The sequence below is a fragment of the Homalodisca vitripennis genome, chromosome 5 (genome assembly GCF_021130785.1).
Source record: "Homalodisca vitripennis isolate AUS2020 chromosome 5, UT_GWSS_2.1, whole genome shotgun sequence".
In the NCBI taxonomy this organism is placed as follows: domain Eukaryota; kingdom Metazoa; phylum Arthropoda; class Insecta; order Hemiptera; family Cicadellidae; genus Homalodisca; species Homalodisca vitripennis.
The window spans coordinates 103977011-104003143 of NC_060211.1; the positions used below are offsets into that span (position 1 = coordinate 103977011).

Genomic DNA, 26133 nt, shown 5'->3' on the forward strand with positions numbered 1-26133 from the left:
GACGCTGATTTTACACTAGACTGTGTGTTTACCCTGAACACTTGTGACTGAGGTTGACGTTGTACGACACGTGATCGCACTGCGGGGAGCTCTGCGCCCGGCTTTGATGGTGTCTCTGCTGATGTTCTCAAGGAAAATATTCAGTTCTTCATTAAACCCATGTGCCAATTAATTAATTAATCTAAGTATTTTATTGGGTGTCTTTCCTAATACCTTTAAAATGGCTAAAGTGTTTCATTTATATAAATCAAATGAATTTACCAATAAAAGTAACTTTAGACCAATTTCCTTACTCATTGTATTTTCTAAGATATTAGAGCGAATAATTAAAGAACAATTAGTATCCTATCTTAATCAAAACAATATCTTGAGAATGTGTCAGTATGGGTTCAGAAGCGATAGAAATGTAAACGATGTTCTATTTGATTTAAATAAAGAAATAAATGCTTCTATTTCAAGAGGTAATCGCTCAATGCTTGTTTTTCTAGATAGCTTTTGACTCGGTAAAAAGAGACTAACAAATTAGAAGCTATTGGAGTTCGTGGAAGCACCCTTGTGTGGTTCTCAAGCTTGCTTAATGATAGATTACAATATGTTTCTGTCTGTGGGGTGGCTAGTGATCCATTGTCAGTGGACTATGGAGTTGTTCAAGGAAGTACTCTCGGACCAATTTTATTCTTAATCTATATCAATACATTTAGAAAATAAATTTAAACGGTGCAGATGACACTTTAATTTTTGTAAACGGTAATAACTGGTTAGAAGTGCAAAGGAAAGCTCAGTGATCTCATGACGTTAAAGAAATGGTTTGATCAAAACGTGTTAACGCTTAACATTTTAAAAACAGAATTCTTGCCAATATCTCTTCGCTCTATTTGTGACTACCATTTGAAAAATTTGACAATTCATAGCCGTGGAAATTATCTGAATGATTTATGTACATGCGAAAGCATAGATAAAACAATAGCTTACAATTATTATCTTGGAGTTATTTTTGATCATAGGATGACATGGTCATATCATATAGATTACTTAGTTCAGAATTACGTCAATTGATTTTTGCTTTCAGACAGCTAGCTAGCTATGTTCTTAACGCAAGTGAGATAAAGCTGGCTGGCATACTACCCTTACATTCAGTCTATGCTTTTATTTGGAAATATCACTTGGGGGGAGCTAGTAAAACAACTTTAAACAGACTGTTTTTATGCCAGAAACAGTTGCTAAAACTTGCCTTTCATAAAAAATGCCATTACCTTACTGACACTCTATTTAAAGAATTATCAATCCTTACAGTTCATCAGTTATTTATAAAATCTCTCATAGTTCACATCTTCTCACACTTTCACTCTATTTTTTCAGAAATTCCCCATTCATATAACACCCGATATGCCCATGACACAGGAATAGCCATTTTACAACTATATAGATCTACAACTAATTCGTATTACATATCAAATATACTATTCAGAAATGTTTCTAGATTCTTTCATGCTTATAATTTCTTTAACGCACAATCCTTGTCAGTTTTAAAAAATCGTATCAATGAGTGGCTATTGCAATTAGGCGTGTCAGAGGCGGAGATCATTATCACTGCTGGGTACAGGGGACCTGGCCCTTGACCATGACGTTACTATTACTAAAACACACACACACACACACACACACACACACACACACTCTGTCTCTCATCTCACTCCTTCATAAATGGATTATTTAGTTTAGCCACTTATACCATTTTTATTTCATTTGTTTTTCCACCACTTGAATAAAAACAATCACTTACAGTAAAAGTCAAGAAGCAATAGACATATATCCCTTTATCTTTTTTACCTTATTCTTACTCTTTACTAACATATCCAGCGTATTATTTAAAATTTTATGTTGGCGGCAAGATGCAACTAGGCCTACACACAGGCAGATTGCTCATGTAGGCTTTCCAGTATTGTCATATTTATTGTTCTATTCGTTACACTTATCTTACATTTCTTCTATAAATAAGCTGCTGTATATATAAAATGATAGCTTTTTCATCTAAGAAAGATTCTATATATGTATATATAAATTGCTGGTATAAACGTTATTCATTCATTCATTCATACTTTTTTGAAAACATAAAAAACACAAGGAACTAATGATTTGGACTTAAAATATATTATAGGCCTCTTCCAAGAACATTCCTTGTCTTGATCTTATAGTTTCATTCCTTTTACCTCTTGATTTTAACACATTTTAGTTAATTGCAGTTACTGAATTTTTAGTAAAGCAATCGGAAAAGTTTTTAATATAAGCTACTCATTAGTGTTCTTATTATTACTCTCCATACTAGCAGAATATGATTCACATGATAGAAACAGTGTTTTGCTTGAAATTAATTTTACAAGATATTACTAGATAAACTATTGGTTTAGTGGGAGTAGCGGTGAACCTTACAGTATGTGGTTGTATCTGATAAACATTTAAATATATCTAACCAGACTTCAGGTTTCTCTGTCAATGAGAATTTAAGTAGAACTGAAATTGGACTAGTCTATTTTACAGATTTTTCTGTTTGTTGTATTGTATTTTAAATTATACATTCTCCATTTTCCTACAAAACCACCACAAGTTTTTGTAATTAGAATTTAGTAGAAGACATTCCCTCAATCTACAGATACCTTCCTTTTACATGAATATACTTTGGTCTACAATATGCGATTGCTGTCCAGGAAGTAACAGATGTTTTGATGTGGTGCAGCAATGAGCGAGACTAGTATCGCCATCTTGCCATCAGAGTGTTCTTACACTCTGTACGCAACCAGCCGCAGTAGATTTTGCATCGTACTTTGTATACAGTGGAATATTGAAATGAGCACTGTAATTAAATATCCCACCAGTTGTGATGTGTGATCTGTGATAATACTTTTGTTAATAAAAAATTCAAACCAATTGAAGTTTTTGTCGCCAGATTTGTGATCTGTATGGTTAATAAAAAATGAGTGAGTCAAGTGAGACAGTCGTGCATTGATTTAAAAAATGGACCAACCAGTGTTCATAGTGAGCATCAAAGTGTTATTCTTAGTTTTGTGAGTGATGAATTGGTGTTGAAAATCAACGAAACAATCTGTGAAAATTATCATTTTACAATTACAGAACTTCAAGAACATTTCCTCCAAATTTCATTTTTCATTGTGGTTTGTAAACTTGATTACCACATATATTGTGCCAGGTGTTTTCCGAAAATCCTAATGGAAGACCACACAGAGACTTGCTCCAGCACTGATCACTCGTATCGTAACTGGTGACGAGGCTTGGGTAGACTGGTGGGCCTCATGGTGTGTTTCCAGGGTGCGCAAAAAGCCCTTGACGCTTAAGTGCATGGCAGTAGGCCGCCCCAAGGGGAAAAAAAAAGCATGTCAACTGTAAAACAAAACGCCAGTTGATGGAATGGGAACACACGCATTCGCCCCAAGAAATTGAGGAAATGTCTGCAAACGCCTATCAGCCATGCGTTTTTGGCTACGCAATCATGGCTACTGTGTTTTTGGATGCTCAGGGAGTGATTCTCGTTGATTTTCCTGAATGTGGCCAAACTGTCAACCCAGAGAGATATTGCTAAACACTCAGGAACTGAAAACGCAGAATGCAAGACAAGCTTTGGGAAAAACTTAGTAAGAAAATTTCGTTTCTCCACGTCAATGCTCGTCCACACACGGTCAACTATACCCAAGAGCTCTTGGATGGTAGGTTTCAATCATCCGCTCTGTTTCCCAGCAATGTGGCTCGCTACGCAACGATTTTACAGAACTTAGAACGAATAAAAGAAGAACCTGGAGGAATTTCTGCAAAAATATTAACAGTCTTCCCGAGGCATCCAGGCTTCAAAAAAACTCCCCAAACGGAGCATACAAATCCTATGGGGACTCTAGTAAAGGACAATGGAGACCTAACAATGAACAGGAAGGAGACCTTAGAACTACTTCTGGAGACACACTTCCCGGGGGGTCAGCTAACTCGTAATGAGGATACTTATTCTCTATATGGGGGGGGATCCATCCAGTCGGGAGGTGGCAAAAGCCAGACAGTTGTCTAACAGACTATTCACACACGAAAGAATTAAATGGGGCGATAAGATCTTTCAAGCCATTTAAATCTCCTGGGGCGGATGAAGTTTTTTCCAGCCCTTCTTCAAGAGGGGCTGGACATTCTATTAAATACCCTTAGCATCTCTATTTAGAAGCAGTTTCGCCCTAGGATATATACCAAAGAACTGGAGGATAGCACTAGTGGTGTTCTTGCGAAAAAATGACAGGGATCCAACAAAACCCAGTTCGTACAGACCCATAAGCCTAACCTCCTTCATGGTGAAAACTATGGAAAAAATTATAAATAGACACATAAGGGACGTAATATTACTGGAACACCCACTTAGTCCCACACAACACGCATACATAGAAGGAAAATCAACCACCACTGCTCTCCACAGTTTTAGTGAGAGAGGTGGAGAATACCTTCGAAAAAAGGAAGCCCTAGTCAGCGTCTTTATGGACATTGAAGGAGCTTTCGACCGAGTAGCATATCAATCCATGAAGACTGCGATGGAACGTTTTGGAGTTTCCCCAGACGTAGTCAAATGGATAGTAGCCCTCCTAAAAAGCAGACAGGTGAAAGCCAAGTACGGGGACGAATCGGCTGCGATCACGGCCCCAAAGAGGCTGTCCCCAGGGGGGAGTCTTATCTCCTCTCCTGTGGGCGATGGTAGTGGATGATCTCCTAAGAAAAGCAGAGAAGAGGGGGATAAGGCTACTATGTTATGCGGACGACCTAGTGCTTATGATTAAAGGGAAAAACATAGGCAGGCTGGAACGCCTAATACAAACAGAACTGAACTTCATAAGCAACTGGTGTCATGGGGAAGGTCTGGCGGATCAACCCATCAAAAACTAATATGATTACCTTTACCAGGAAAAGGAAATTCCAGCTAGCAAAACCGGTCCTGGAGGGAATCAGCATTAACCAAACAAAAGAAGTGAAGTATCTGGGTTTAATCCTGGATGAGAAGCTCACTTGGAACTCCCATATTAGAAACAAGACATCCAAAGCAATAATGGCCCTTGGGGCCTGTAAGAGACTCTTTGGATTTAAATGGGGACTTAAACCAAAAAATGATATATTGGATTTATGAAACCATAGTAAAACCAATGGTCACATATGCTGCTCTAGTGTGGTGGCCGAAGGTCGAACAAACAACAGCTGCAAGAAGGCTACAGAGTCTTCAGAGGTTAGCTTGCTTAAGCATCACGGGAGCAATGAGCTCCTGCCCAACACTAGCAATGGAAGCGGTTCTGGGTTATACTCCTCTTGGCCAGGAAGTGTTGAGAACAGCTGCGATGAGCGCAATGAAGCTTCTAGGAACAAAGGTAATAAATGCTACCTCCCTAGAAGGCCACATGAAGATATTGGAAAATTTTCCTGAGGCTGAAATGCTAACCAAAGTAATCTGATACTATGGTTAAGAAATACTCCTTTGAAAAAACCATAACACGGTCTCTATCGGAAGTAGGGAGGAATGGATTAAAAGGGAGGCCTACCCTAAAAAAAGGAGTCCTGAAGTTTTACACCGATGGTTCACTCCTAGACTCAAGGGCAGGATATGGAATACATGGACCTGGAGTTGACATGGCTGTGCCCCTAGGAAGACTAATGCCTCAGTTTTTCAGGCGGAGGTCATGGCAATAGATTCATGTTCTAGAAGACTCACAGGGGACAAAAGGATTATCATACCTAATACTCTCTGATAGTCATGCTGCACTGAAGGCACTGGATACCTGTTCGATTGATTCGAAAGCGGTCTGGGAATGCAGGAATGCTCTAGCAGAGCTAGCAACAAATAACAGAGTAACACTCGGATGGGTGCCGGGTCATGAAGGAATTCATGGGAACGAAAAAGCGGACATCCTCGCCAAAAAGGGAGCAGAATCCACATTGGTGGGGCCTGAGCCAGGTTGTGGAATATCCTTCTCCAGCATTAAAAACCCTCATGGTTAAAGATTGGGAAAAAGAGGACAAGATACAAGAATTGGAGCAGAGCCTCGGGTTTAAGAATATCCAAAATGTTTATCTCTCCCTTATGCAAAAGGATGGACAGCTCTCCTAGATCAGAATAAGGAGGATATAAGGACTGATATTAGGAATGTTGACAGGACATGGCCCTCTGAGGAAGCACCCTTATTTGAAGGTAGGTCCTTAGTCGGAGCAGCGAATGTTGACTCCTGTGGAGAAGAGGAGGAGTCAGCAGAGCACATTTGGTTTTGGATTGTCCTGCCATCGTAGAGACTAGGAAAAGATACTTGGGAGCATATCTCCTCAGCCCCAAGGACATCAGAGAACAGGAGCCCTTAAATCTGATTGGTTTTTGCAAAAGCCTCGGTTTTTGAGGGCACAAATAAAAGTAAGGGGAGGCGCAAAGGTCCTTTTAGGACTAAGTGCGGGGACAAAGTGTCATCTTCCCTCAGAAGGAAAAAAAAAAAAAAAAAAAAAAAAAAAAAAACGATTTTACACTGACACTGAATTGCATGCCGGTGTAAACCAGTAGTTAAACTCGCAGGCAGCAGATTTCTACTGAAAGGGTATTGAAAAGCTTGTACCACATAAATGTCTTAATTGAAATAGCGATTATGTAGAAAATAGCCAAAGAGTTAACTTCAAAATGTAAATAATAAAAATCGTTATTTTCAAATTGTTAATTTTTTATTTCAAAATGTCTTATTTTCTAGACAGCCCTTATATATGAAATACTGAAACACTGTGGGTTAATGCCATTTCTTTTTAGTACTACTGTGCTAAATCATTTATTGTTATTTACTTTATAGCCTTTTTAAATTTTAATATATATATATATATATATATATATATATATATATATATATATAATTAAATTACAGTATTAACCGTTTATGATGTGACTTAGCAATAATAATTTTATTGTTTTGTTCCCAGGAAATGCTCATTGTGTTGAATTTATATTGGAGCAGAAATTGTCCAAAATGATGGAGGGGAATCCATTTTCACCTGTCCATTGTGCAGTGTAAGTTCCATTATTGAAAGCATATTTTAGTTTTATTTTGTCCTTATAGGTCTCCATTTTTAATAGAGATCTGTTGACTATGTGTATGTAATGTGGATGTCAAAGTCAAAACTTTTGTGACACAGAGCATCTTAATACAGTATTTAGAGATTTAAAATAGAATTTTTCAAATAAACATTTTTTAGAATAAGTACAAACATTTACAAAGTTTGGAAACATATTTTTACTAAACTAAATTCAAATGTCCATTGTTTTAAAAAGAAATACAATTCAACGATCAAAATGTCAAACTTTTATGAAATGTGTGCAGATGTGTTATTTATAATCCAATTCTGTATTAAATTTTTTAAATCCATTGTACTTCTGTAAAGCCTGTCTCATGACTGAAGATGGGTGAACTTATTTGAAAAAACTAGTTAATAAACACTAAACACTTGTATAGGGTTTTTGAAGGGTTTTTAGTCAAAATTCTTGTAAATTCTTATAAATTTTATAGTTTAAAAACTCTTTTACGTTATTATATGACTATATTTTGTCCGATTCTTAACTTCTTAGATCAAATCGGATGCTGGAATCAGATAATAAGAGAATTGTATTTACTACAGAAAAGGTCCAGTCACTTTTTAACGTATCTCCAACAGTTATGCCAGCTTTCATATTAAAAAACTTAAGTAAAATCCAGACAATTAAACAAACTACGTCTATTTTTAACTCCTTAGAAAAAGGCGAATAATATACTTCACAGCCACATGTGTAACTGATACAATGGTTTATTCACTGACTGACTAACATATTTCTAAGATTGATTTAGCTATGAAACCTATCTAGATGGTTCTGGAACAATATAAAGATATAGCACTTTTAAAGACCAACCAGTGGATAATGTAGGAATCATATCTATTTAAGTACAATCACAGAGCATCAAAACAGCAAGGGTGAAATGGAGCCAACATTGAACTTTTTCATTTGCTCGGGGAGCTCTGCCTTTACTTGAATGAAAAGAATTAAAAACAGACATTTGTAAATTGTTAATTTAAAGTAATCGCTTTTGTGAATACAAATGTACCTTTAAATTGCTTAATGCCAAAAAAGTTAACAGTTGTCACTAGGTCTAAATTTGCATATTATTTAAGGCTGAATATTAAGAAACAAACAAGCACAGTAACATAGAGTTAATCAACCATAGAGAAACACATGATGTTGTCTGTATCAGGCTTCAAGTTATGGAGGTTTTGAGTTGCAAGATTGAAGGCTGAAGAAACAAGTGACATTAGGAAGTGGGGTTTGCCTGTGAAACGAACATAGTTTCCCCTTAATTTGATTTAAACTGTATGATTTAAATCGGTGGTTTGGATTAGAATTTTTACCTTTTTGTAAAATAAGTAGTTCCAATTATAAGACTAATAAGCGAATATGTAACGCCTTATTAGGGTTAATTTTATCAAACTTGCAATTGTTTGTGTTTAGATCTTACTATCTTCATTTTATTCTCAGTTTATATTTTTCATAGCTGTCCTAGATAATAAATAGTTAAACCAGCGATAGCTAACCATATGCAGACCGACTAATTAGCTGAAAGAGTCGACTTTCAGTCTCTATCCTAATTGCCTTACAGTGACATAATTATTATTTATGTGTGTGATAGCAATTTTAAGTTTGTCAAGGTAAGAAAAATATAATCTGAGAATAAATTGTCATTTTATATTTCTAACCTTTTTAATACCATCCCACTTCAAAACTATGGTGGCTGACGATTAGTTACTCTCCTAGGAGAAATTTCTCTGTCAATTTAAAGATAATCCAGGTCATGTCGTATTACAATGCAAACTGGCTCTCGGCTCCTAAACTGTTAAGTTTATAAAGTCACAGGCCAAGAATGTAATAAACACAAAACTATTAGTGGTAATATTGAAGATAGAGCTTTTATTGTTTGCTTGTGTTGTTATACAAAGCTTTATTTGAAGATTACAAAACACCTATACTTATGTATTTTGTTTTGTTAAGCTTTTTGGCAGCAAGACTTTATTTATAATCCTATTTCTCAAAAGTAGATCTTTAAAATATTTTTACTTTTGTGAAGTGTCTGATAGACATTCTACTGTTGCTTTCAAAAGGGTTTTCAAAACTAAAAGTATTTGTAAGTGATGTTTTTTTCTTAAGTTACTTACTGGTATGTTTCTAATTTAAATTTTTTTCTAGGTACCAAGGCAGTGAGCAGTGCCTCCATTTGATGTTGACATACTATGGTCCCAGTGTGGTATGGCTGCGAGACGTACGTCAGTACACGCCACTACATGTTGCCGCCCTCACCAACAGTGTGGAGTGCTGCCATATCCTGCTAGGCCACCATGCACCTGTTGATGAGACTGACTACCGCGGTCGCACCCCCCTCATATGTGCTGCTGCACGCGGTCACACTCTCATACTAGGTGTGCACCTTTTATGGTCGCCTGACTGTAGCAATATACAACTACCTGTCTTTACCCATAAAGAGTGTGGCTTAATTTTACTCAAATAAAACTGTTGGATATAAATTATATATATATAGGGTATATATAATCTTAAAACTACATACTTAAAATTACAGTCCCTCACAGCTTCCTCCTTGAACTGTTCTGTTGACAGAATTGCTGTTGGAGTACCATGCCGATGTGAGAGCCAAGGACTGCCAGTTGAACACGGCACTGCACCACGCGTGTCGGAACAGACACTCAGATTGTGCCCTCATGTTGCTGGAGAGGGTGCAACACAGCAGTATTGTAAACATGGCTAACAAGCAGTGCAAGACGTGAGTATCAACTATATTTTGACATTTTGTAAGGTCAGGAAGGTTTATTGTGTGATTTGTATCTTTATTGTAAGCAGTGGCGGCTCCTGATAAGTGGTCACGGGAGTGCACACAAGAAAATAAACAGTAGGATTAGATAATTAACTTACGTCGCCAACATAGTTATCGTCTCAATATAATAGTAAACAAAATATTTCAGTCCTTTTAGGCTCTTTATAACACCAAATTGATTTGTTTGTAAAAGGTGTACAAGACTGTGAGTTATTTCGTGCTGTGGAATGAATAGTTCGTAAAAAGAAACTCCTTAAAATTTGCAACGATATTTGACTACTTGCATTTTAATAATTGCTTATAGCCCAGAAAGTAATTAGCAAATATAACTGATTTATTGGTTGATTTGGCTAACAAAATGTTTATGAAAAATGCAAATACAAAGAAAGAGAATGTGAATACAATCTTATTTTATTGATACAAAGAAAAATGTAAGGTTATAAGTAACTTTGAAAATAGGTTAAATAGGCTAATTGAAAATTAACTAAATGTTTCATGAAATCATAGTTCAGCATTTTATACACAGTTTTTCTCCAAAAACCCTCTTTGTAAGATGATTAGTTCATGTACAGTTTTTAAAGTTGAAGTCCATCCTTCTTTCTTTTTGCCTAGCATAAACATCGATTACACGCTCATTAAAGTTAGGTATACTCCTGATCATACCCTTTCCCACAGACTTGCCCCATGGTACTTCTCAAAAATGTCTTGATGCTTTTTAAGGTCGAAAAGCACCGTTCCGCCTCCGCAGTAGTCATAGGGATGGTAGAAACAATGGCCAAAAGTTTGTGAGTTTCTGAAAATGAAGTCTGTAAGCCATTATCTCAATAACGAACTGTAACAACGGCACATGACTTGAAAATCTTTTCGTTTATATCACTGAAAGTTCGGTTTTCAATCGTTCTTTGTCTAAAAATGAATACACCTGCACTGATTCTTCCAAAAGTTGAATGGGAAAAACGTTTTTCTCATAGTGCGTGAACTTTTTTGAATCAAACAGAGAAACCGCTGAATGGTGTGTCAAAAAGAGTATCTCTCTTTTATTTGATTGGAAATAACATCATACACCTCTTTTGCGGCAATAAAATTGTCCTCGTCACATGAATATTTTCATCACGTCGGGCTCTTTTCACAGGCATAGGTAGTTGATCAACATCAATTTTGACACTATCCATGCTTTGCCTTTCTTTTTTTGATGCATTCAATAAATGTTTCGACATTTTTCTTTGTTCGCACAGCATGGGTTGTATGTAAGCTGTAGTTGATTATACAAAATGTCAACATGGGGCATGATTTTGTGGAACACTGCGAGCCAAAATATAAAGTTGGGATCCTCTAACATACGTCTGATTGCCCCTGCTTTGGTGATAGTGATTGCTTGATGTGATGAGGCCTCTATTTCCTCCATGCAAGCAATTAAATCTTCTCTGTATTCATACACAGTGTTGACTGTACAGCTCTTGAAGTTCCATCTAGTTGCGGAAGCACGAGGGATTCTTCTGCCAACTATTGTGTCTGCAACTCTTTTGTGGAGAATTGCTAAAGAAGTTGGTCAAAATCACTCAAATTTGAAAAAAGAAATTCTCACTTGTTGGTTTTGGCTTGTAGCCTATCCAACTACCAAATTCAGTTGGTGTGCATAGCAATGAACATAAAATGCGTGGGGATACACTTGCTTAACAAGAGTCTGTACCCCTGCATGATGTCCACACTCATTACACTAGCGCCATCATAGCTTTGTGATATGTTTTGCTTGGATCGTCTACAACACTTTGTATTGCACTTTTAATACATCTAGCTATTGAGTCAGCATCGTGACCAGTGGGTTGAACAAACTGCCAAAATCGTTCTACAGGTTGGCCATCAGGCAAGACATAGCGGAAACACTATGACTAATTGAAATGTTGATGAAATGTCAGTAGTTTCATCAGCGATCAACGATAAAAACCTAGTAGTTTTTATCTCTTGTTTTATGTTGTCCTGGCAAACGGCAAGCATGCAATCAAGCAATTCGTTTTGGATACTTTTAGATGTACCTTTAAAACACTGTTGCATTGTCCAGATTTTCTTTCAATGAAGCATCAAATTCTGCTGAGAAATTTACTAGTCCCCTAAAACGCCAGGATTTGAAGAATCATCTTGCTCACGATGGTCTCTGAGTACTAACTCAAACGCCCCACAAAAATTAATACAATCAATTAGTTTGGAAAGCACATAACGATTTTTAGTAACCTGTTTGTTGTGCTTTTTAATATTTTCCCTGTAAGCACAGTCTAGCTGCTGTCGAATGTCTAACTTGCCTAAAATATTAAATTCCAAAACTGAGTTTAAGTGTGACTGAGAACATTCATGTTTTCTGATTTTTGATTGCAAATGGGAAAGATCAGCAACCCCATATTTTTAACCCAGTTATATTCACCAGTTTGCTTCGAAAAAAGTAAATAGGGGAAGCAATAAAATCTATTGCTTTGTTCACATCCACAAATAGACGGGGTTCTGGTATATACGTTTTGATTGAATTCCCCTCTTAAAGTTTCTGTTCTTACCTTTAGTTATGTGAACAATGTTAAGTTGGGGGGGTCGGTTTTCCACTTACTTTAATTTCAACCTTTCTTTCGAGAGATAAGTTAGAAAACCTATGTTCTTTAAGTTCAGTTACTGTCACTGCCATAATAATCAAATGAATATTAAAATATTACAAAACACTCACATGCAAAATCTCTGTAACAAAACACAACACAAAAGAGACACAATATTCACAAACAGCGGTCATTACGACATTCACACAGCGGAGACGCAACGAAACGAAATTATGTATACATCAAGACTGCGACTAGCCGTCGCACTACTGGCTCGTGCACCCATGCTGTTATATGAGACCCTCTTCCCACCGCTTCCCCCCGCATGCCCCTCGCCTATCCCCGCTTAGATGACAGGCAGCTCACCGCACCTGCACTGTCCGCGCGTCTCTGCTCGATTCGCTTCGCGTTTAACGCGTCATTGTTGTTAATAATTCGTTTACTCCATATTAAACTGAATGTTATTTTATGTTGTGGCTCACGTGCTCATGTGCTCAAATGGAAAAAACCGCCACTGATTGTAAGTCCCCCAGCAATAATATGTTTCCATAAATCTTCCAAGTTAAAAATAAATATACATTAATAATGTTGATGTTCATCCAGTATTAACCCTTTTGAAACCAGGCTAAAAAATTACTATGTCCCAAAATTACACATAGCCATTTTGGGGATGAGCCCCAAAACTGCACATGGACTATTAGCAAGTGATTTTCTTAGAGTCGTAAAAGAACCATAACTAGAAGTACAATAAAGGTATAAATCTGTTTTGTTACATACAGAAATGAATTATTGCCTTCAATAAAAAATAATCTGTATCCTTACAACAAATTCTGAAAATATTTACAACATGAAACTTTTAAATTTTTTATCCAAAATCAGTTTTAGTTTGAAGGCAGTTTAGATCTTTTTTACTCGCTGACAAGATCATTATTGTTGATATCCAAACTGAGACTATTGAAAGACTAATTATTTTAATGTTGTCTGCAAGACATGTCAAAGTTCGGCAAACTTCATGCCTTGCTTCGGTGGTTTCACTTAGACATTTATTTTTATTTAGATCATATTTATCTGCAATCTAACTGGGACAGTCCGAATTATTTAAAACCGTTATCTATCTCACTACATAAAGGACAATTAATTCTGTTTGTCATTACTGTAATGTTTCGTTTGTGTTATTCAATTGGTTTTTACAAAATAGATTATCCTTATCAGCTGTCTCAACATTATAGAATTTGATGTTTGCTGTTTAGAATGGCTTAGGTTTACAATATATTATTTATTGCACATCACATTGCAAAAAATATTACTTTTTTTGTCTTAACAGATGATAGCATGAGTCTAAATATATTTTAATACACAATAACTGCAAAATAGCGTGTCACAAGTGTTGTAGTTTGATGGGCTTTGTAGACTTGAATAAATTATGAAAATTTGTTTTTATTTTATATAACATACACAGTTATAAAAACCAACAATGAATTGGGTGCTTGACTCACAATGTCAATAACAGTATGCTTAATAACTCCCGTTGCTGGGAGTAAACTGGTCCTCAGAAAGTCATGTGTTAAAGGGTTAACAATAAAGCCTATTATCAGAAATGTTCTGTATTTTTTATGGTAATAGCAGAAAGCATCATGGCTCAGCATTTTCACCAACAGTGGTACCAAGAGCTGGAGAGAAGTTTCTCCTTCAGTGAACCCATGAAATATATGTAATAATTGTAGGTAATTTCACTATCTCATGTAGGGCACTGCATCTGTCTGCTCGTCACGGATTGGTGTCTGTTACTCGTCGGCTGCTAGAAAAGGGAGCCTCAGTTCAAGTGGTGGACTGTAATGGACTGACTCCCGCTCTGGCTTGTGCTCCCAGCCCCGCCATCGCACAGTGTTTGTCTCTAATATTGACGGCTTCCACTCAGTCACCAATACAAAACAGTAAGTATTGATAAATTAAATAAAACCAATATAAAAACCATAAGTAAGACTCACTATATTATGTGTAAAGAGGCAAAACGACATTATTTTAGAACTTGACATTTTCAAATGAAAGAATATAAAATGGTTAACCCTTCAACGCACTATTTAATTTGAACTGAACACCCCTAAATGGTCCACTTAATTTCTTGTTTTTCACAGTTTTGTGACAACATTACCTACACATACATTAAATGATTTTCTGTTAAGCCTATACTTGTAAAAGTGATTATATTGCTAAAATATAAGTATACCCATACAAACATGTACAAAATACCATTACAAAAGTTTTTAAGACATGTTTACTGGAAGTTATTTGCTGTACTTATATTAGAAATTTGCAACTGTGTGATATGTCTTGAAGCAGTCCTCTAGGCATAGGCCAGCCTCACATTTGGGACACCAGTAGACTGTGTCCCTTCTTCTGCCATGTTTGTAGCAAACCACACATCTCCTTTGAGGCTTTGCTTTTTTCCCAGTTGGTGGAATCTTTTCAATAAAATGTCTTTCAGTTAGGCGCATTGGTGGAGGCTCAGTGGATTGTCTGCCTTGCACTGTTCTTGGTACCTCATGTTGAAATCTTTCCAACATTTATTTTACTAGGCCTAATCTAAATGTTAAGTGATCAATATTGTTTTGTTTTGACTTCCAAATGATGTATGAGTTCAGAATTGTAATGCTTAGCATACGCTTGAAGGCTTTCATGTACCATTTAGTACCTCTTTTCCTTTCCAGTAGATGGTTCTCTAGCATTTGATCTCTAAGGTCCACACCCCCGATATTCTTATTATATTCTACTACAATACCAAACATAACCAAACAAATAAACAGCTAAACACAAACAATAACATCGTCATGCCAACAGACAAATTCGTTTCACAGTCAATTGCGTAGTTGGAAACAGCTGACAGCAAGCGCCACCTTGATCGATGTTTTTCGTCTACTATAAACTACATGTTGAACGGCTTTCGATACATAGGTATCGATACACCAATAGTTCATTTCATCTTCTTTCCAACGATGTATAACTTTTAATGTATTACACCAAAAAATAACCGAAATGTATTCATTATAAGATCGGGCTGCGCGATGCGTACAGCATACGTCGCGGTGCGTCAAAGGGTTAAATTGGTTTAAAGGCAAAACCAATATAAAAAATGTAAAGAATTCCAGTTACAGTTACTCTTATCATTTTATATTTACAAGTATCAAAATGTGTTGGTAGGAATTATTAAAATGTTTCAAGACTTCTGTATTTTTATGCATACTGTAAAATTAATTTAACTCTTTCTTATTTAGGTGTGTGATCATTATTTATGTTGTTCGTTAATATGATCTGTATTAGTCAATTCCAATATTTGCAAATCTGATTTCGATACCAAAGCTAAAAAAAAAGAGTTGAGCATGTTTTGGACCCAAAAGTTCCTGAAATTAAAATTGGTACCAAAAGATAACAATGCCATCTACTGCCACTTCATCCCATCCTCAGAATAAGAAGAGGATAGTTCAAATGATTCCTGTAGGCCTACATTATTTAGTCGATCGCTAGGACTTGTTTGTAGCTTAGGCTTAGGCCTAGGTCTAGGTGGTGTTTAAAGCCATGTCCTATGCCTCCTGGGGCATCATCCCAAGATGAGAACAATCCTCATTTTGTACCGAACTAGTCTAGATCTTTTAGTTTCTTATATTGAAGGCAAATTAGGATCATAACGTAGGTTGATGTCTGTCAATCAAAAGGATTGCTAATGCTCAGCCAAATCCCATAGAGTGACATGCACCATCATCAAACGCCATGTTGCTAATATATAAATAAAGTTACATGCAAAATTTGAAGTCTATACAGAACAAATCAAATCAATTACCTCCACCTTCCCTTTTTATGCGTTGTTGTCCCAAGTATTGTCCGATTAGCTGATCCACCACAAGATTTGTGGTTAATCCATAAACAGGGATGCCACAGGTCAGGGAAGTCAGGGAAAAAAAACAGGACTGGAAATCAGGGAAAAGTCAGGGAATCCGGTCTCAAGTCAGGGAATTTCGACGTTGGTCAGGGAAAAATATAAAATCCCTTTACACAAATAAACTTACTGCCGCCGCGCCGAGTCCAAGCCTGCAGACGACGCGGCGCATGAAGCAGGCAGCCGAGGCGGCTCGGCTGGCCCGGCCCGGCCGGTGCGACAGACTTGCCTACCAGCCGCCCGCCCAACACGTATCCAAGAGCACGATTTCAAGCCAGCAAAGTCGTATGGAACGATTCTGTGCCAAAGACGATCTTACGACGGCAGAGATTTTGTGGTGCCTTCAGGCCGTTGACAACCACTCCTCGCTAGCAGCGACGGGTAAGCAAGCGGCGCTCTTCGAACGCATGTTCCCCGACAGCCAAATCGCCAAGAATGGCTGACTCAAATCGCTCTTGGCCGACTCAAAGTAGGCTACGGTATCACTTTTGGTCTCAGTCCCTACTATTTTGAATGTGTCCTTAACAGTGCGCGGAACGCAGATGCGTTTGTTATTTCATTTGACGAGAGCCTGAACAAAAAATCAAAATTACTTCAGATGGATTTTGTGATAACAGATTGGTGTAAGAAAACAAATGAGGTGGAAACACATTACTTTTCATTTGCGTTCCTAGGCCAGTCCCGCGCCAAAGACTTGTGCAGTGCTTTTAAGGAAGAACTAAAGGATTTGTCACTCCAAAAATTATTGCAAGTTTCAATGGATGGACCTAACGTGAACTTTGCTTTTCTGAAAGAGCTACACAATGGTTTGAAAGAAAAAAAATGGTCCTTTATCTCCAATCTTTCTTGAGCTAGGGTCATGTGGTCTACACACTGTTAATAATAGTTTCAAGTCTGGCTTTAATACTGTTCCATGGAAACTAGCTGAATTCCTTCGTGATATATACTATGTTTTCAAAGACGTGCCTGCCAGAAGAGCTGAGTATATACGGTTCACTGAAGAAGAAAATCCTGTTTTTTTCCGGCAAAGTTTTGTGCTGTTCGGTGGCTGGAGAATGCTGAAGTAGCTGAAAAGGCTCTTAAAGCACTGCCGTACCTAGAAATGTTTGTCGAGGGTGTGTAGAAGAAGAAGGTATCAAAATATCATCAAAGAGCTACAGTAATTTGGCTAAAAGACTGAAAGAGAAAATCTTACCTGTTAGGCTTGCCTTTTTTATGTATGTTGCAAAGCAATTACTCTCCTTTCTTAAAGCTTATCAGTGGAAAGAACCAATGATTCCCTTTCTGTACAGTGATCTCAGTGCAATAATTAAGGACCTTATGAGTCAGTTTATCAAAAGTGACATCCTTGACAAAGCAAAGTCAGTAACAGATGTAGATCTCAAAAATTCTGCCAACTTTCTAGCAGAGAAACATGTAAAAGTTGGGAATGCGGTAAGGGCTGAAATGAAGAAACTCAATCTTAGTACAGATGCAGTAAAGGAATTTAAGACTGATTGTAAAAATATTCTTTTCAAAATATGTGATATGCTTGTTACCAAATCTCCTATTAAGTATAGCCTTACTAAGAATGTCACATTTTGTGATCCTGCTTTAATAGCTAGTCATTTAAGTGTTTCTAGGAACAGACTGGAAAAGTGTGTTCAAAATTTTCACTCTAAGAATTGGATATCCAGTCAAGCAGCTGATAAGGTTAAGGGCGAGTTTAGAACTCTTACAAATAAATCTGATGTAATAACATTGTGTAAGTCGTACCGCAGAAGTGACCAGCGCATTGATCACTTCTGGAGGGGAAAGATGCTTACTCCAACCTGTACTCCTTCATACAGAAAATCCTAATATTGAGTCACGGACAGGCATTTGTAGAGAGAGGTTTTTCTGTAAACAAAGAATTAATAGTAGAAAATCAGTTACCACGCTCGCTCATTGCACAACGTAGAGTATATGATGGCATAAAATCTTGCGGTGGAATTGATAATGTTGTTGTTGAACCAAAAATGATTCAGATGTTCAGGAGGGCTCGGACAGAGTATGGTGAAGTTCTAGAAGAACAAAAAAGGCAGAATGCAGAGAAAGCATCCGAAGCCTCTAGAAAGCGAACTATTTTGCAACAAATTGCAGATTTAAAGGCAAAGAGAGCAAAAGTTCTTTCTGAGAAAACTAGTGAGATTACTAGTGTAGATGACGAAATTACGTCTCTTATGTCCAAACTTGGGTAGCAATTGATAATAATTTTCATTTTTTATAGTTTTAAAATCGTACTAACAGTTATGCAACTGTGAAAGGTGCTTTTAGTATGTTAAGTTAATAAAAAGTTCCTGCATAAAGCAAATACATGCTTTTACTTACCTGACAATTTTTTGATTTTAAAAGTTGATGTTTAAGTTATGTACCTTCTTTAGCTCTGTAATTTCTATGTGCTACTAATTACTTATGGTGCAGTGTTCTAAAGTATTTTACTTCTGTGTTGTAAAAGATCATTTAAGTCAATCTTTTTGTAGGTATTAAACCGTGTTCACTTTATTTTTTTCTTTTTTATATTTGCCACCCTGTTAGCCTCAACACCGCTTTTTTCCACCCATTAATTGCCAAAAACCCTGGGGATTGCGTCGAAAAAAGTCAGGGAAAAATGAAAAATTTGGTCTGGAAATCAGGGAAAAGTCAGGGAATTTCATTATTGGACTCCTGTAGCAACCTGATAAAACTAATCGCACTCAAGACTGAAAGGGTTAAATCACAAAGCAGATACAATCAATCCCATTTATTGTTTATATATTAATTGTTTTTAAATAAGGATTCTACAACATGTTAAAATACTTACATGGTCTATCATAACAAATTACAGTACAAAAACTTTCCATTTATTTACTTTACTATCACTGGTAAATGAATAAACAATTTTCCAACATAAATTTTATTATTGCGGAATCATTGATTCCGAAAGGCCTTGTGCAATAATAAAATTTATAGTGGAAAACTTTTTATTCATTTACCAGTAATAGTAAATTAAATATTTTTTCCAATGCTCCAAGATTCTTCATTCCCATTTATTATTCTTTATCCTAACCTTTAGTTATTCATATTTATCACATTATTTAGTCACATGTCTATTCAAAATTCACTTGAAATTATCTTTTCACTAGGTTCTTGTTACAGATTATGTATTTATTTTTTTAGGTACCTTCGAGTCAGACAGAAATGGAATTTTTCCAGATCCTGCAGTCAATAAAGAATAATAATACTTAAAGTGGTCATTCTCCATAAGTTTCATTGACTTTATTCATTACAAAATTATAGTCCAACCAAGTCAACATGACTTCTCTTGGCGAGCGCACAGTACTGAAGAGAACTTTCCAACTTTCATTAATATATAGTGTAATTACAACATTCATTCATAATGCTATCATTATTTCTTGTAATGTATGGAATGCGTTTTAAAGATGTAATAACACAAAATGTAACATGAATAAAATTCCTATACTGATACTGTCTTCTTAAATGTGATATAAAACCAAATATTGGGCTTTTGCTAGTTCTAGTATAACCTCACTTGAACCCAAGATAAATTAATTTATGTTTAATCCGCTAAGACTGTTAACATTGGCTAAATACTTTATTTTGTTTATTAGATTTCAAGAAGTACACAATGTCTCTGCCTCTACTGAATCCACAGCCTCCGGACTGTGGTCTATTACGCACCAGCAACCACAGCAGCGACTCAGACTTCTACTAGCCTGCCACCGCCACTAGTGCCACCACCACACTCCCACCATAGCCTTCCGTCTCGCCTCGTCTTGTCTCAGCTGCCCTGCCCTCTCCTTCCAAACATTCCAAGTGCCTTTTACCATCCAACATTCACTTGAAATTATCTTTTCACTAGGTTCTTGTTGCAGATGATGTATTTAGTAAATAAATTCTAACAGTAATTAAAGCGGATTTATTAGAAGTTACTAGATGATGTTATGCAATTCACAAGTGCAATAAGTAAAACCAAAAGTTGTATTAGTTTTGAGTTTTTTTTTTTTAATGATTATTTAAGTTAGTCTATGCGATAGTATTCATATCTGCCTATGTTATTCACTGTTATGATTGAGTTCGCACAGAGGAAGTTTAATGTTGAGTCGCAGAAGAACCTGATAAACCGTGTGTACACCATAGATATTGGTTACATAAGATCTATATATGTAATTTATAGTAACTAATACACGATTTGTTGAGGATTAGTAGGAGATTAATATGTTGTGTTGTAGCTGATTATGTTGTGCTGGCCTGCAGAAGGTTGCAGTAGCTAGTGGACACGTTGGTTTGCTTAGTACTGTTAGGGGTTTTGAGGAAAGGGCAGCTTTTCCAACATATCCACATTAATTAGCATTCCCCTGGTGCCTGAGATTCTTTGCTCAACGCAGGCTCGACCGTGTGTGTACTTTAGCTGTCTAGGGGAGAGCCACTGTTGTAGGAGCGGTAATGCAAACAGAACACAAATTGAAGCACAAAGTCAGATTGAGAATTTTATATGAAATTCTATGTTTTTGACATTGTTTGCAATCGCTCCACAAATGCTCAAGTGGTGTTATTCGTTAATTGTATTCCAAATAAGTGGTAGCTATTATAAAGTGAGTTTTCTATTCACTTTATTTTTTGTTAAAAAATTTATTTTAATAATAATAGCAAAAAGCGGAAGCTTACCTGATCTGGCATTTTTAGATAATGTTGAGAATGAAATTGTGTTGAATATATTAATTTTTATTGTACTGTTTGGAAACTTATGAAGGTGAGTGGATAAGGTTTTAGTATTTACTATCCGCTACTATATTTTATATCACATGAAAATATTTATTTATATTCATTCTTCTAAATAACATCAGAGTTGTGGTTCTTAAATCGATTTAAAAAATAATAATAATAAATAGAGATGTGTCTAATTTTCCAAGAGATATTATTTTTAATTCTTTATATTTTTACTTCAGGTAAGCTCATGTTAATTGCTTTCAATATCTACTGATTCATATGAAACACTTGTTAGACATTTTCACTCTGAGATTAAAGATGGAAGTTTAGTGGCTCTTCCCTTTAACTATGGGAATCAATGTGATAAGTGCTTTATGTAACAAAATGATATCATAGCGCCGTGCTGCACAGCGCAGTAGTTAGGTGATACTTGTGTGTTCTATGTTCCACATTGTGATACACTATGATTGTGATGTGCCGAATTAGTTTATACTTCACACATTAATAATATTAGATTTTTTATTGACATTAAGTAGTCTTATGATTATAGCTCCCTAAATTACAGTAATCTTACCAAATTCCCTCCAGAAAGTATTTATACATATTTATCACATTGCTTACTGATTTAAATAAAAACTTGGCACTATTCTCTTAACGATAACTACTAATACAGAGTAATTTTAGTTATTTGACTAATATATTTATTTATCATAATCTTATATTTTAATTTCAGATAATAGATTTGGTAGACTGATTTCTGTATGAGTGAGATTGAGTTTTGGCAACGTCGGCCAATTTACTTTACCATACAAAACTTCACTCATTACTTCTTTGTTGTAACATGCCTGTACAATTTATGATTCTAGTCCCATTTATTTATAGTGGATTTATCATATTTATTACATTCTATGCACCATTTATTTTGACATTATTTATATACTTATATAAATTTTTCCTCAACCATTTTAACCAATATGCTTGTGCTTTATTTTTTTTTAGATATTAAGTAAGAGAACATTTGATTAACATTCCTAACATTAAAAAATGTTAACAATTTATATGAACTTTTAATTGAGACATACTCAAATATCACTTAGTATTCAACACTACTTTTCCTTAATTAGCTGTAAACAGACAAGGGCCTTAACTGACATACCTTAGTCTTCTATGTATATTAATTTTGTTTCATTTAACAAAGAATGCGTGTTATTACAAATTGTTACTGAAATACATATTGTATAGCTTGACTTGTACAATTTTACTCTATGTGGATCTAAATATGCAATGTGGACTGTTGTTTTGATATTTGTTTATAAAATGAGAGATCTCTTAAAATAATATTATGTACATTCAATATTGTGTTCATGATTTTATTACTGTACATTCTGGGAACAGAAAACTGTTAAGCAATATTATGCAGTGATGATTTATGTGAAATTGATATTTTGTGTGATAGTTTTGATTTATAAAACTCTTGAGAATCACTGTTGTTAACAGTATTATATTTGTGCACCACAATTTGCAAGATTTTTATATGTAGATTTTATATAATTAATTATCAAAGAATGTTTTAATGAATTAATTAAATTTATGTAAAATGTGTTGTTGCAGTTTGTATAGTGTGTGCGAGTGTAGGGGTGTAGGTATTATACAGGTTTTCTAATTTATTATTATCGTTACTATGTTATAGCATGCTATATATATTTGGCTTTTACAGAACCTACAATGAATTTCTCAGCAGATATCCTAACACTATAATAATTTGTGACTGTGTCTTTCCAAACAAATAATTTTGTTATGGATTCAGGTCACATATTAAAAAAAAAGTACTGTTATGAAGTGTATTTTGGATGTGATACTTTTATAAATTGTTGCAGTATTAAAAATTATGGTAAAATTATAAAATTACTCTTTTTATTCAATGTAAAAATTTACTTTTCTTATTTGTATTTTTAACCCTTTGAGTGATATAAAGATAATTTTATGAATTTAAATTTTTGTTCTACACACACGTTCAATTCTATATGAAAAAGTCCCATTATAGGTAATACTCTAATAAATGTTTTGCGTGTAAATTTATTAAAAATTGAACATACTAGATTATATTTATGATTATAGTAATACTGTTTGAGTATTATTGAGCTACTCTGTACAATAATAAATACATGATTATTAACTTTTCGCTCACCGGTAATGAATACCATAATCTTCGTTTAGCGCCAAGATATCTATAAAAATATTTTCTTTAAGTTCAAAGCTAATTTTTTGTATAAATATGCTATTAGAGGTAAACACAAAAATATATAAAACAGGGTATTTTAGTTAAAATTAGCAAATTTATTGATAACAATCTAAACTTAACTATTTACCATATTGTTAATTTGATTTAAATTTAAATTCATGGTACAATTTAACCCTTTGAGTGCCACGGGTATTTTCCGAAGGCATATGCATAAAGTGCCACGTTGTTTTTCGCATATTTGTAAGCTTTTGGGAAAAAAAGCTGTTGTAAAATAACTACCAAACAGATTTCTATCATTTAGTTGTTGTTGTTTTTCTTATTAAATGCAGAATGTGATACATATCGTTACAAATAAAATTTGATTTATAAAAATATAAAACTTTCAGTATTTATAAAAAAAGTTTTTTACTTTTGTATAAAAAAGTTAAGTTTCGACCTAATTTGTGTGTATACGGTATTTTTAAGATTTTTTTCTTTATACCATGATAAAGGCCATATGATTCTAAATAAAACCCATGTGTAATATCTTATTCTAGAATTTTAAAAACATGGCATTATATGTATTAACAAAATGCTGCCCGGTACCAACATTTTATAAACTGTACTTCATTTGTCAGAGTTTAGAAATTACTTAGTAATGATGTATTTTTCCCAATATATCTAATAAAACATTAATAAAAACACAAATAAATATGATTAGTAAATTTAGAAACAAATACTTGCTAACATATTTACATAAAAGTTTACATTTACTAAATAATAACCCTAATAATATTTACACTGAAAATTCACGTTTTTCGCTTGAACACAACTCAAATCATACATTACTTTTGTAAAGAAATACAGTAAAATACTGTATAAGTTACTATTTTATTTTGTATTTACTCAAATGCTTGGTTATCGGCACATAAACAACAAGAAAGGCCGTTACGGAACACGGTACTCGTCCGCTACGTCGCGTGACTGGAAGACAGAATCATCGTACAGGTACTTATCACAGCCCACTATTTTTGGACGAGTTTTTCCTTATCAGAGATCAAAATAAACTTCATTATACTTTCCTTCTTCCATAATGAATCGAAAAATACTTGATGAGTCATACTTCCTATCTCCAAATCGTCTCCTAATATACACACGAATGGCCTGACATTTTCGAATAATGAAACGTTGTTCTTATAGTTTTTTATTTAATTGATTGTCGTAATTACTTGTAAATTCCAAAATAGGTTAAATAAAGTCAGTTGTTTTTAATACTGTAATTTATTTTGTCCCCGATAAGGAAAACTCGACCAAAAATAGTGGCTTCTTGATAAGTACCCAAACAACATAAGTTTCACAGATAAAATAGTAGAGAAACAACATAAAACTCGTATTTATTGATAGTTTGGAACCTATTGAATACAGCTGTCTGATTATTTGGCCAAAATAATCTTGTACTATATAAAATATTATCGAAATACGAAACGTCAAAATTGGCGACGCTGGCACTTTATGCACTTTTCGTACCGTCAAAATTAGCGACGCTGTGGCACTCAAAGGGTTAATAAAACTAAAAAATTATAAAAACTACTAATTATTATAGCATTTTCTTATTTAAGGTTTAGTAGATCAGGTCTATCATCTTATCCTATCTTCTGGGCAGACAAAGATTAATTATAATTTAGTTATTATATATAAAATAGATATAAATATGAGCAATTTAAGTTAAGGATATATTTGGTTATGACTCTGTAGGACACGTAAACCAAATTAGCAGGTGGACTGGGTAGACAAAGGGTGCCCCCCTTCCCCTGCCATTGAATGTAGATCTTTTAAAAATATTTCCTAGTCAACCACAATAAGCATGGAATGTGTGCCTGCCATTCCGAAGTCTTGTTGTGAACTAAAAGACTCTCCAAAAAACACAATGTATCATTTCAGATATAATCGTGTTTGCAGTTTCTGTCAAATAATATATCTGTTTACAGCATGGGAAGGGTTAAGAATTAGTTCATTGTCTGGGAAGACGGTGGCGGGCTAGATGTAGCCTGCACTAGCCAAAAAAGGCGAACGTTTTAAATTCTATCAGTAACGAAAAACGTAAAATCATGATTTTTATATGCTTACATATATTCTATGACTTTTCTACAACTATTAATTCAGTCATGTTGTAGTATAAGTCATATACATCTTTTTCACATCTCACATAATATCACTCCAGCTGTCGTCCAAAGTTGATCAAATGTCTATAGTGATGTAAGATTATAGTGTCTTTTAAATTGTATTTGTTGCATTTAATAAACAACTACAAAATTAATGTTCTTACTTTATGCATCATAGAACAACAGAAATACAAGTATTCTATATATATGGTTTTAAATTTGACCAAAATAATGGAAATTACTATTAACAATGTAAAGAAAATTAATACAGCTAAAATAAGAAATGATCAGTTTATACTCAAGTTAGCATTGTCGACTGATTTGTAAAAGACTAATAGCACTATCATAGACAATATTTTGAGCATTAAAGACTTTACTTTAGTTTTCTATCAGTGACAATGCACATTAAAACCACAATAAAAATCGGGAAACAAATGGTCCACTTGGTTTTTGTCCAAGTAATTGATTGCTACATATAGGTAGCTTGATCTGTTTCTCATATTATGGTGCAGGCTTGGTTGTTCACTCAGTCCTTAATTTTTTAAACTAATTGTTATAGGGAAAAATCAGACATGTTGGAGATTGTAACGCAAATATTTGATCAAACCATTTA

The 26133-nt window shown here is 34.9% G+C and overlaps 1 protein-coding gene across 1 annotated transcript in view; it reads left to right on the plus strand.

Moving 5' to 3' along the window:
* Positions 1-22737, plus strand: part of LOC124362622 (serine/threonine-protein phosphatase 6 regulatory ankyrin repeat subunit A-like) — a 77798-nt gene extending 55061 nt beyond the window's left edge. The window contains exons 16-20 of the mRNA XM_046817282.1: positions 6976-7063; positions 9263-9492; positions 9689-9851; positions 14225-14412; positions 20039-22737. Of these exons, the coding sequence (XP_046673238.1) occupies positions 6976-7063; positions 9263-9492; positions 9689-9851; positions 14225-14412; positions 20039-20142 (773 nt within the window). The 3' untranslated portion in view covers positions 20143-22737. The remainder of the gene's footprint in view (positions 1-6975; positions 7064-9262; positions 9493-9688; positions 9852-14224; positions 14413-20038) is intronic.
* Positions 22738-26133: the final 3396 nt, after the last annotated feature.